Raw genomic sequence first — 13,331 nt, 5'->3', positions numbered from 1 at the left:
CACAGTGGCTCAGAGAAACACTGACGTCAAAGCTGGCCCTCACATCAACAGCAGCGGCAGGACGGAGGTTTTGTTCCAAGAGTGCAGGGTCACCTTTTATTTTATTTTTTTTTATTTATTTATTTATTTATTTTTTTTGCCTGTCCAGTTTGGCTCTTTTGCCATCAGAATTGTTGTCTAAAGGCAAACAAAGATGCCCAACGGATTTACTTTATCAAATTGACCATCCCAGCCTTGCCGTAATGGTCCATTTGATTCACCTTTTATTGTTTATTTTATTTTCACTTACTGAATACGGGACAGACTTGACTGGGGGAAAGAAGGGGAGAAAGAAAGAGGGAAAGAGAAACAGCTGAGAAGAGGGACGGGGGAGAAGGGCAAAAAACATAAACCAACAGAACGGGCAGAGAAAAAAAAAATGCATATATCGATCACCTGGATCACCTGCTGAGAAAGAAAAAAGAAAACAAGCAGAAGAGAACAAGAGTAATAGAATAAACAACATCACAATGATATATGTGAATATGACAGTAAATACTAAATATTAAACATTATTGTGCAGCACATAAGATCAACAGAACACAGTGTGCTTTGAGGTAGGAGCCAAAAAGGGTGTAGTTTGTGGGTGTGATCACCCGTGTGTACACCTGTGAGCATGGGCGCGCTTGTTTTTTTAAAAGGTTCCTTCATGTAATGATCTGCTAGAGGGTGTGGGGGGGCCACAGCCCCGTCCTCCAGGGCATGAAGCAGGTATGGAGGAGATCAAAACTCCAGACATCCAGAGGCCCCCAGAACACAAGAGACCAAGGAAGACCAACAGAGGGGCAGCCGCGCCACTGTCCCAGAAAGAGCTGAGGAGAGTCCCAGATGAGGGCTCACTCAGCAGCCGCGGAGCAGAAGCCAGGCGGAGTTGCAGTGACGCGCCCGTGAGCTCCGCCGGCAGCCAGCCGTGCCTGAGTGACCGAGCCCCAGGCCGAGAGGCCGGGGGCACCCCACCTCCGAAGTGGCCCGAGCGAGCCCCAGGCTCCAGGCCCCGATAAGCGGCCGCCAAGGAGTGAGCCGGTGTGTACCTGGACGCCCATCCCCGGACACAAAGAACCACCAACGCACCGACACCTGAGGGAGTCCGCCACTGGCAGGGGAAGTGGTGGTAGGGGGAGATAGGCCTCCAAACCTTGGAGGGCCTAAGATGTCCCCAGAGAGGTGGCGTCTGACACCCAACCTGACATATAGACACAGACATACAGGCACACACAGATACAAACATCCATTCCCACCCTCATGCTCTCATATGCACTTACTCCACACTCAACCAACGTGGAGACAGACATAAAGAGACGCTGTACACACGATCACACTCCCCAAGCGTACTCTACGAACCGGGTCTAGGTACCCTTGCCCCTGGAGGGGGAACTGCACCCAGACCCAGGTGGTGTTACCCTTTTCCCTGCGGTGGGGGGAGGCAGACCGCCCCGACTCCGCAGCAGCAGGAAGGCCCCACACTCCAGACCGCAGTCGGACGGCCAACTCCTCCTCCTAGCCCCCCCGCTCCAGCAGGTCGCAGAGAATGGGGGTGAGAGAAGACTCCAAACCTCCCTCCACCCGCTCATTGTAATGTTGATGCATGTGTGTTCTAAGGTGCATTTAAAACCCAGGAGGGCATGGAGCTACCTGCCAGAGAGCAGCAGGTAAGCGCATGGTCCCTCCTGCTAGCCCTCAATGTCTGTATTTAAAATTGAGAGGTGGGCAACGACGCCAGGGGTGGGGTGTACACCCTGATGGTACTTTGGATTCCGTGTAGCGTGCCCACCCCCAAGATCCTATATGTATGTGTAATGAGAGTGTGAGTAATGTGAATGTCTAAGTTGTGGGATAAAATTGAGGCAGAGGCAGCCAGAAGGGGACAGAGGGGGGAGGGGGGGGGGGGGTAGCCTCCTCTGCACCCTGGTGACATACCCCTACTCCAAGGCCCTGCATGTGTGGGTGGTTGTGGTGGAGCGGGAAGAGGGAGGCAGCTGGAGATGGGGAGGGAAGGAAGGGAGGGGCAAGTGACCCCTCCCTGGGGCCAGCTCCCCCGCTGACCCCAGTAGGCACCCCCATACTCCGCGACCCGCCAGGGAGAGGGGGCCCAGGCCCATCCAGACCGGGGCCCAGTGCAGCAGCGCCTCCCGGCCCCACAGAGCCCGGGACAGTCCACCCAACACCACCACAGAGAAAACTGCACCAACCCCACCATCCACTCATCTTCCAGACTACATAAGACAATAAACACTCAGGCTGAGATCTTCCTCCACCTCTCCTGTATCTCCCCCTCCTGCAGAGGGAGCTCCTGAGGAGAGGAAAGCTCCTGCAAGATGTGAGGGTCACCTTTTAAAAAGGCTGAACCTCTGAAATGAAGGGATTAAACATCTCTAATTCCTGGAAGGTGTTTTTAAAAGCCTTGAATTCAAGCTGAAAGTCTGCACTTCAATCACACCTTGATTGATTTAAAATTCACTGCGGTGGTGCACAGAAGCAAAATTGCAAAAAGTTCATACTTTAAAAAAAAACATATATGGTTTTAGATCATCTTCTGTATGTCCTCCTGTCCTGACTCCTGTTGGGTTTCATGCTTGATGCCTTCATTCAGCAGCCTTATGTGGAATTTCCATGTTCTCCATGAGCCTGGACAGTCTGAGCAGTCCAATGCTCAGCTGACGCTAGATCCCATCAGCAGTAAGTGCTGTAGAACAAGACACTGACCTCCACAAGCTATAAGAACCACAGAATATGAAAATTATATTAAATATTAGTACTTTTATTTACAACAAAATCAATTAAAAAAGAGACAAATGTTAAAAAAGCCCCAGTGCATGTAGCTTGCCAACCCAGCCAGACTCATGAGAAAGCAGCCTGTGGCTTCAGTGGTCCTGCTGGATTCAGAAACCAGCTTCCAAGATTACAGAGGAACAGGTATTTGCTAGATACTAAAACCTTGTAAACCTTGCCAATCACAAAGGGTTTTCCAGTTTTCCACTCGTAGATCAAACATGTTTGTCACTTTGTATTATCAGCCCACAACAGGCACCCAAAGGGCCTCTCCTAGAACCCTCCATTAGGACAGGAACTGAAGAAGATCATTCTTTTCCCCATTCCCGTTTGTGAAGTTGAGGCCTGAGGTCGAGGCTTACTGCTCCCAGTAGTTCTCCTCTGTGTTCCTGCCTGTTGACCTGAAGTTTAGGGTGGGACCTTTAGCCAAAACTCACCTTCTTCCTCTTTGCCTCTACCAGCTCTGTGCAGCTCTCTTTCATGCTTCTCATTATGGAGGAGTAAAGGGTTTGGATTCCCAGCAGTCCTCTTTCCCATTCCTGCTTTTTGAAAAGCAGAGGTCTGGGGTTGAGGGAGCAGCCTCCTCTAATCTCTGTCCACAAAAGGTACCAGTGGAGTGGGGAAAAGACTGCCAACAAGAGTAGTGACAGGAGCACGTAAGGCTACTCTCCTGCTGGAAGTCTTCTTCTGTGACAAGAGAAAGAGGCTGACCTTTATAGAATAGAATAATCCTTTAATTGTCCCACAAGGGGAACTTTGGGTGTGACAGCAGCAAGAAAGACACATATACGAAGAAACAGGACACAGAACAGAAACACGCACAATTTTTACATATTTACATCAAGGACAATGGTTACCAAAAACAGAGTACTGTACTGTTATTAAATTAACTAAAGTTAAATACAGATAAGAGGCAACTCCTGGTTATAGTGTGAATCGGTTGATAAAATAGTGCCAAGTTACAGCGCTGATGTAAACATCTATGTTTGTTGGGAGCAGTTCTGATTGTACAGTCTGACAGCTGCAGGGAGGAAGGACCTGCGGAAACGCTCCTTCATGCATCGAGGATGCAGCAGTCTGGCACTGAAGCAGCTCTGCAGTTCAGCAGCATTTATATGCATGGGGTGGGAGACGCTGACCATCAGAGATGTTTTTAAATACTATAGTAAATATCACATAATATTTCAATCTTATCAGACAGACAAAACATTTGTCTCCTCCTCTTAAGCTCTGGAAAAAAAAACATAAAAAGAGTTCATTAAGGTAAAAAAAACTTTAAGATAATTGACAAAAGTATTTGCTGGTCTGCCTTCACACACATATCGACCTGAGCGACATCCCCTTCTTAATTCATGGGGTGTAATATGATTTATTGGTATCAACGCTAGAGGACGCTAACGATCCTTTTTTTTTCGTTGGGCTGAGTGTCCCTCATTGGCACACGTGATTTGTTTTTACGTTACGCCTCCCAGGAAGTTCGCTTTTCTGATTGGCTGATTCACACGCTCATCGGCCTATGTCAACCTGAGAAAAATAAAAAGATTGGTTTCACATGCATACTGTCAAGGGACGGAAGAGAGCCGATGGCAGTGGTAAATCTTCCAGTAACACCGTGAGTTCACACTTTTGTCCTGAAGCCCTGAGAACGGGAACGTGCTTGGCATGTAGCTGGTGTTAGGCGTTACCACCGATAGTTGCCGGGCTGGTTGGACTGTGCTTCAGATGCAGACAGAATGGCCTTGGGGAGACTTGTTTACATTGGCGAGCCAGCTAGCTGAATGCTAACATTAGCTAAATGTCAAAATGAAAAATGAGAAAAGTAACGGCACCTAACGATAATTTCTTCGCCGAGTGAGGCTTTTGTATTCAACCAGCTTTCGCGGTTTGGGGTTTAAATGTGGATATTAATAACGAGTCACGTTTATGTAGCCTACATTTCGGGACAACAAGTCCTTTTGGCATACAATGGTATTTAAAGTCGGACCCTTACATGTCAGGGGTCGTTCATGCGAGCTGTCCGTCAGTTGGCTCTCTCCCGCCTTGGGTGTTATATTCATGTAGTTAAACCCATCAGGCCTTCTTCCAACTCGAACCCGAGCCACTAAAACGTCTTTCTCCATGCTAATAATGCAATCTCTTCACGTAGTTAGTATCACTGTGTTTAGCTGTGTCGGTAAAGCAGGGGCGAGCAGGTTGTTTTTACTGACACACAGAACCAAGAACCGGTTTGGTGGAGCCCACTGTAAATAAGAAAACTATATTCAAACATATTACTTTCATTCAAATTGATTTTCGATATCCTGTGCTGTGCCCTTGTAACGATGATATTACATGAAAAGGGGCGCTGGAAATAGTTTTGTATACATATTTTCTCCACTATTGTGCAAAACTGGTATTTAAATCATTGAGGAACAAAGTAGCAACACTGCAGTGGAAAATTACAGCGTCAAGCAGAACTGCATTAATACAAGTACAGTGTAAAGTAAATGCAGAGCGAGCTATTTGCCAGTATAATCTTGGATCACAGGTCAGCAAAATAATAACTTGAAAATTATTCAAGTGGAGCACAAAGTACAACATATACTCACAAAATACAGTAGAGTAGAACTGTAAGTGTATCTAAGGTGTACTTTAGTACAATACCCGACTAAATGTACTTGTCTCATTAAATATGTCTAATGTGATACTGAAATTCATTTGTTTAGGTCAGAGCAGCAGCTGATGGTGGGTAAATCATCTAATAGCTTGTCTATAAACTGAAAACATGACCTGACAAAGGTCTAGTTTCCCCTGACAACAGACTGGCACGAACGACATCGTGTTTATTATCAGTTATTACAAAGAAAAGCATCAACTTCTCATATTTCACTAGAAGGGACCAAGAAATATTTTTGCCCTTTTTTTCTTCTGTTCAGAAATTGAACATCAGTATTGTTTGCTGTACTTCAAGTGTCACCTGTTTAAGACATATTGGTTTATTCTTTTTTTATAGGCTAACTTATTGGTAATACAATCAGTGTTACTAAGCAGCAGTTTATCTCAAAGCTTCCATACATAACCATCTGCTGACCGCAGGGGGTGAAGATTTGTCAGGAAATTTTTCAATTTATCACGCCCGTTCAAAAAATAAATAAAACCAAGTCAAGAGGAGAACATTTGCTGCCTTTATAGAGAAGAAACGAAGGTTTATATTCTCTTCAGCTGTGCCGCTATCAGCAACATCAGCATTTGGCAGTAAAAAGTATCTACACACAGTCTTAGGCTTACAATGTCGTTTAAGTTGTGTGAACCTCCACTGTCGAGTGCCTTTGCTCCCCATTAAACATTTAAAGGAAGCTGGAAACTCACTGATATGAAAAGAGTTTTATCTAAACAGATTGGGGAGTCTCTAATTTTGGCAAATCCCAAAAATGAGGAAAATGGCAACTATGAAGAAACATAATAATGCTGAATTGAATTCTTTTGTTGGTTGCTTTGTTGAATTTGAGCCAGCTTCCTCCTCCCATCCGGAGTTGGTGGTGCAGTATTAGAATTGCTCTGAATAATCTATTAATGACTTCAGTTCATTGCCCCCAAAACCAAAAGCAACAACAGTATTTTTTTTTATCTTTGTAGATTTAAAAACGAAACGTATTCCCAGGCTTAAAGCTTTCCTACATGTTTTTTTTAAATATACAGGACCGTTATAGACAGTCCTGTTTCAGGCCGTAGAAATGGACTAGTTAAGGAAAATTGTCAAATAAATCAGTAATGAAAACTAAAGCTCTGTCACATTTAAAAACCTGTGTAAAATGAGGGGCAGCAGGGTTCAGCTTACAGCAGCTCGTTGTTAAACTGTGGAATTTAAACTAAGACTAAATCACCTCAATAGTCTTATGAAAAAAACAAAGGACTTGATGACCTTGGTGTTCTCAGTGGGAACTGCAGCCCTGCTGGTAGCTGGAGTAAGCAGGTGAAAGGAGCAGATTAATGCTCAGGCTCTCACACACTCATCCACTTTGGTATGAAAACAGTTTAATTTAAATAATGAAAGCGTGAGAGTGAATTTCAGCAGAAATGCAGTATTCATCAAAACAGGCTCGACAGGTGCTGCAGTCATGCAAAGCTGTCTTTGAAATGTGTATCTGTTTGTGGATTATTATCTTAATATTTCATGTGTAAAATGTTCAAAGATTGTCCCTATTTTTCAATTAGCTTAATTTTTGTAACAGTACACAGCTCAGTTTATTATTATTATTATTATTATTATTATTATTATAATAAAACATTACAAGGACACCCAGAAAATTGTGATTTTGTTTTTTACCGCATGTCCACAAATATATATTTAAAACCAGTACCCAGTATATTTTTCAATATAAGAAATGCTCTGAATACTCAGTTCAAATGCTTCTTTTTTCTTGAATGGGTTCTATGTGATGTCAGTAAGAGCTGATATTCCTTATATGGTCATCTGGGTTCACCCTGCTGTTTTAAAGTTTCCAATTTAAAAAAGAAAAAGCTGTTTTAAAAGGATGGTGCAGGCAGATTAAACAGCGTGTTTAAGATGGTGGCAAACTGAAGGGCATTATTACCATCACATTATGTTCCAGTGAAGATCAGTATCCATTAGTATGGATTCCATAGTATGGTATACTATAATATAGTATTCCATGGAATCCATTAGTATGGATTATTTTTTAGCATGCAGAACAACTCCAGGGGAGTCCGAGCTGCAAACGAGCTGTCCCTAAAACGATTGAACAACAACAAAATCTCTGTGGCGTTCTGCTTGCTGTCGTGTTAATTAATGAAAGCCGTTACGTAAGAGCAGTGAGTTTTCAGGTCACTGGAGGCTTAAAATAAACAACCACACTCTGCAGAGAGAGCTTGGCCTTTTTGTGTGTGTTCCCTGACTTTGAAATCCTCAGGCATTTGTGTAATCGAGTACTGGTTCGTACTCTCATTGGGAGCCTTTGCAGCTTTTGCCTGAGTGACTGTGCCTGCTGCTGAAGTGGTTTGTTGTTCAGCTGTGTCATCTAGTGCGCCAGGGAGTAATGAGGAGTTGTGGTCTGCTGACGTTCCTGTGCCCGTGACCGGCTTATGTTGGGCAGAACAGAGCTGACGGCCAGCACCAGGCTGCAGCGTCACTTTAATGTGTAATCCAGTAATGACGAGGCTAATTCTGCTTAATATCGGGTGAGATTTGGAGCATTAGGCTTGATGTTAATTTTTCTAATAAACACAAAGTTGTTATGGAGCTGAAAGACTAAAATGAAAACATTTAAATCAAACCACTGTTTGAATATTGGGCCTGTGGGGGAATGAACAAAGGATTTAGCCAGTTTAACATGTCTGGATTCATTTAATAATCTTGTTTCATGTTGGTTTAAAAAAAAAAAGAGAGAGTTTCTATGTGTTTTTGCGCACTCAGCAAATTGGCTTATTAGGACAACGCTTCCAGGACATGCTGACCACCACGAAAGTGAAATGAAATCATGAGCTAAACATAGTGTGACATTTATAACAGCTAATATTTGTAACCTTGTAACAAACAGACTACAGGCAGTGCAGATGAGCATTGGTCTGCACTGTGAAGCACAATCTCATAAGTGTAGCTTTCATGTTGTGCTCTCATTTGTTGCAGGACTGTCAAGTCTGCGTACAAATGGACGACGGGACCGTCATTACACAAGTGGAGCCGTAGCTCGTTGCTGGAGACTCTTGTGAAATACGAGCGAGCTGTTTAACACGTGAGTTTGCTGAATGAAGAATGAAATGCTCGAGTGAAGTTGTCACCACGGAGGACCGGCCTGGACCATAATTTCCTACAGAACCTTTTATGCTGGAGTGCCCTTTGTTCAGTCTCGCCTTGCCGCTCAGCCTTGCCCGCCTTCGTCCACCGTCTCTGCTGCGTCGCCCCGGCAGAGAAGTCCCATCCCTCTCCCCAGGCCTGGCTCCGGCGGCGTGTTGGTGTACGATGGCGCGGCGGGATGCTGAGGGCTGCCGTGGGGGACTGTGATGTCAGAGCCCAACAGCCCGGGCGAGAGCCGGTGTGGCGCTCCCAGATTCTTCGTGGGCTGCGAGGACGATGAGAGCGAGGTCCTGGAAGATAGCATAAGGACAGATATGGAGCTGTATGAGGACGGCGAAGACACAGACTCGGTGGGTGACTCTCCCGTCACAGTTGATTGTCACTGATTAGTCAGCAGCAGGAAGCTCTAAGCTATCATGTTGTCACCATGGCAGCCGTATATCCATGGCTTTTGACCAGTCGATTACTTCAAAATAATCAAGTCATTGATTCATTAGGACTTAGCATGACTTTGGACGTAGTGATACTTGATGCAAATATAAAATAGAGCTCTCCTTTATGTTAGGTTTTACAGTTTAGTATAATTAGCTAATTTCTTTAGCAGATGCATACATGTAAAGAGATGAGAAGTTTCTAAAAGCCACCATAGTTTGTATTTAGCTTCGATTAAATACATGTAGCTATGCATGAATTAGTGAGGTGGCCAGATGCTGACAGAGGATAGAAAGTAAAGTAAATTTTAGAACTTAATGAAGGTCACAGAGTTGGTGATATTAAAAAAATATATAATTTAGTCTTTTTACAGATGCACTTTTAGAGAATTTATTTGCTGTTGATTTCAGTTAATGTACGTAGAGCCGAAAGTTTAACCGGCGTGCTCTCCTCTTCCTCGTTCAGCCCCCAGAGCGACAGATTGTCGTGGGGATCTGTTGCATGATGAAGAAGTCAAAGTCCAAGCCGATGACCCAGATCTTGGAGAGGCTTTGCAGGTTCGAGTACATCACTGTGGTCATCTTCCCAGAGGACGTAATCCTCAACGAGCCCGTGGACAAATGGCCTCTTTGTGACTGCCTCATCTCCTTCCACTCCAAGGGTACAGTGCCCTCCCCAACTGAAACACACATGCAAAAACACAACAGACTCATTGTGCTTCTTGCTTCCCTGCTTCGTCACATATTGATGATGTTTGTGTGACGTAGCACACATTCTGCTGTGTTTATCATCTTATAAAGTTCCCAAGCATTCGCACACTGAGCTGAGTGGCTGTCTTATAGTGAAGATTATGGTTTAAGAGTCTGTTTCAGGTTTCTCTGCATGTTTGTGTAAAACAGGATTTCCGCTGGATAAGGCCGTGAGCTATGCCAAACTAAGAAATCCTCTGCTCATCAATGACCTGAATATGCAGTATTACATACAGGACAGGTGCGCTCTTTTACTGAAACTATCTACTTCCATCATTTGAGCTAAATACACGTGAAGAGAATCAGGATATGTGAAAATAAACAGCCAGTGCTTGTTCCTCTTTTTGTTTCTTCATTTGATTTTGACAGGAGAGAGGTGTATCGCATCCTGCAGGAGGAAGGGATTGATCTACCACGCTATGCTGTGCTGAACCGTGACCCCGATAAACCAGATGGTCAGTCTCCTGCTGATAACAAGTCACTACATATATGCACTGAGAACATTTGTGACGATGCAAAGAGTACATGTTTCAGTTAAAGGGCCTCTTTCAGGTCCTGTCAGGTCTCTGCTGGACCTTATTCCCCCCATTTGTTACAGAATTTTAGATGCTGCATATCTACTGTATATAGTTTCTTGACCTCTACTTGTTTAGAGGTCAAGAAGTGAATGAGTTAAGGTCATATGGCTATTTGTTTTGTTGTTGTTCTTTCTGGGCAAGTATTAAGGAAAGGCTTTTAGAAGCAAGCTTAAGCATCATTTGCTCCTAAAAAGTAACTCCACAGGCTGTGGGAGTTCACCAAGGGAGTCGGGGCAGGTCTCACTTGTTGTTACAAAGTTACAGTCTGTTTCATGGTTGCCAATAACAGCGTTTCATGCGTGATAAAAATGTTGCCACCATTAATTCTAAAACTTTAAAAAGCTCAGAAAAACAGCCCAAGCTCCCGTTGTCCATGCAGCATCCTTGAGTCTGCTTTGTAAGGCTGTACTTGTGTTTTTCTTAGCTGAAGGATAAATATAGCATCAAATTTGAAGCAGTCACAAGTGTCCCATACTTAAGTGCTGTGGTATGTTGGCTCTGTCATCCAATTCCCGTTTAAACACAGTGACACAAACTCTCCTGACTGATGAACGGTCAGATGTCTTAAGTGTCCTTATCCTTGACACTAATGACTGTTTTTTTTAAATGAGTGATGAGTATCACGTGGTCGAAAGGGTAGAGCTGCTTCACAGGGCGCTAGAGTAAACACGGCGAGGTGGAACGTCATGTGTGTAATATTGGGTGGTAATGAAAAGAGGCTGCGTGCTAAACAGATGCATTTGATCTGTGTGTGTCTGTCTCAGAGTGCAACCTCGTAGAAGGAGAGGATCATGTGGAGGTGAACGGAGAAATCTTCCAGAAGCCTTTTGTTGAGAAGCCCGTGTGTGCCGAGGACCACAACGTCTACATCTATTACCCCACATCGGCTGGTGGTGGAAGCCAGCGGCTCTTCAGAAAGGTCTCTGATTTGGCCCTTGTGGCTTTTTTTCCTTATAAATAAGCGTTCCATGCAATGTGGTTAAAGTATGGAAAGAAAGAACAAAAACGTTTTGTTGTTGCCAGAAGAATTTTAAAAAAACCCAGTGTCAGAACCCAATCAGAGAACACGAAACAGAGAGTGCATTTTATTGGCTGATGTATTGTGCAATTTACAGTGCAGCAGCAAAGTATTCAATTTGTTTTTCACCTCAAAATGTTAGAAACAATAACCTGTAATGACAAATATTCACAGTCTGTTCAAGTACAGCCTCAGATCTCTTTTAGTCTGCTGTTACAAGCTCAGCGCGTTTTCGGGCAGTTTCTCCCATTCTTCTTTGCAGAACTTCTCAGACTCCATCAGGTTGGATGTGGAGCGCTGGTGCACCTTCATAGATGTTCAGTCGGGCATTCATAAGTGGTCCTGGAGCCACTCCTTTGTTATTTTGGCCATGTGTTCAGGGTCGGTGTCTTGTTGGCAGATCAACCGTTGCCTGAGTCTGAGCCAGAACCACCACCATCACTGCACAGTTATTTATGTGCACGTAGCAGCCTGGGTTGGTTCCATTCACAGCCCTTCCCCTAAACAGCACCCCAACTCATGACACACTCTTGGTATAAGTGAAGCCCAGCCTACACAGGCTGTTTTCTCTGCTTCCCCTCTGCTGGAGGTGCATGTTAGAAAACTGTTTAAATATGCAAACGGCCTTAGCCCAGCCGGGCTCCGCGGGGCGTGAGAAAGGCGGGGATCGGCTTCGACACTCGCAAACGGCTTCTGCCATTTCCTGCTTGCAGGAGGTGAGGTCAGCCCCGCCTGAGTATGTTTGACACCCATCCAGAAGAAGCAGAAGGGATGGAGATGTTTCCCTAAGATTTTCAACCCTCAAGGAGCTGGACTGGCCAGTGAGCGACGTCTTAGGGGAGCTGTAGCTCATGGTGGGAGTGAAGTACCTCTTGCTGAAAGGCTAAGGTTCTTCTCTTAATGATATATAGCAGGGGTCCCCAACTCCAGGCCTCGAGGGCCGGTGTCCTGCAGGTTTTAGATGTGTCCTTGATCCAACACAGCTGATTCAAATGGCTAAATGACCTCCTCAACATGTCTTGAAGTTCTCCAGAAGCCTGGTAATGAAGTGATGTGATCCAGGTGTGTTGACCCAGGGTGAGATCTAAAACCTGCGGGACACCAGCCCTCGAGGCCTGGAGTTGGACACCCCTGCTATACAGGGTTCATACGGGTGCTTGAAATCCTTGAATTGTAATATTGTCTTTTCAAGGTTTGAAAAGTGCTTGAATTTCAGATGTGGTGCTTAAAAGTGCTTGAAACTGTATTTCTTTCACCACAAATAACTATCTGACCGAATAGTTTTCATATCAGACAGAGAAATAAGATGAGTCGCAAAGTCTAAAAGCAAAATTTCTCCGCCTGGGCTGCCGAGCGCCTCTGCAGATCAGTCTGTTTCAATGTGTGACCCCACCCCTCCCCGCACAGCCTGTCCACAGATTCATGGTGATGTAGCTGCTCCTTTAACTGTTTGCTGTCTTTGCTTTGTTTGGTGTTTGTAGACATGGTTTATATGAGATTTTATCTGAGATTCAGAGGTTTCTGTGACACTTATCGTGTCAGCACTTTCTGACCCTGTGTTATAACAGATTGAACATGATCTCCTCCCTTTTGCCCCCATTTTTGGGGGCGTGGGTGCTTAACTAGTTAGGAGACAGATGTTTGTTTTTTTGTTTTTTTTTGTGTCACACAGGAAAGAAGCCTCGATATCTGATGAGAAGACTTCTTAATTTGGCCTTGCTGTGTATTATTGTGGTGCTTGGTGCAGATTTGTTCACATTTTCAAATCTTAATTTTTAAGAGAAATGTGTTTGAGTTTGTACACTAGCGAGTGCATATTGCACCATTTCCTTTTTCAGTTTTTGTCTGTGGTGCATTTTTCAGTTTTAACAAAATTGGAACAAAGGACATTTAAGTCGACGTAAAATGATTTAATTTTGACATGGCCTTACTGGGGTGATGCTAAGTGAAAC

The 13,331-nt window shown here is 44.4% G+C and overlaps 1 protein-coding gene across 9 annotated transcripts in view; it reads left to right on the top strand.

The window, feature by feature from the left end:
- The first annotated feature begins 4,294 nt into the window (after positions 1-4,294).
- The window catches only part of ppip5k1a (diphosphoinositol pentakisphosphate kinase 1a), a 30,022-nt gene continuing 20,985 nt past the window's right edge, over positions 4,295-13,331 (top strand). For 5 of the 9 annotated variants that reach the window (XM_085461498.1, XM_085461481.1, XM_085461463.1 and 2 more), the window contains exons 1-6: positions 4,296-4,420; positions 8,435-8,952; positions 9,500-9,695; positions 9,934-10,024; positions 10,153-10,238; positions 11,126-11,280. In XM_085461498.1, coding sequence (XP_085317624.1) covers positions 8,809-8,952; positions 9,500-9,695; positions 9,934-10,024; positions 10,153-10,238; positions 11,126-11,280 — 672 coding nt within the window. In that variant the 5' untranslated portion in view covers positions 4,296-4,420; positions 8,435-8,808. Of the gene's footprint in view, positions 4,421-8,434; positions 8,953-9,499; positions 9,696-9,933; positions 10,025-10,152; positions 10,239-11,125; positions 11,281-13,331 lie in introns of all 9 variants that reach the window. The other 4 variants (XM_085461454.1, XM_085461446.1, XM_085461514.1 and 1 more) reach the window with 2 other exon arrangements.

The sequence above is a fragment of the Copadichromis virginalis genome, linkage group LG1 (genome assembly GCF_057382275.1).
Source record: "Copadichromis virginalis isolate Kocher_CV1m ecotype Utaka linkage group LG1, C_Virginalis_male_GT1.1, whole genome shotgun sequence".
Lineage (NCBI taxonomy): Eukaryota > Metazoa > Chordata > Actinopteri > Cichliformes > Cichlidae > Copadichromis > Copadichromis virginalis.
This window is presented reverse-complemented; position numbering and strand designations above follow the sequence as displayed.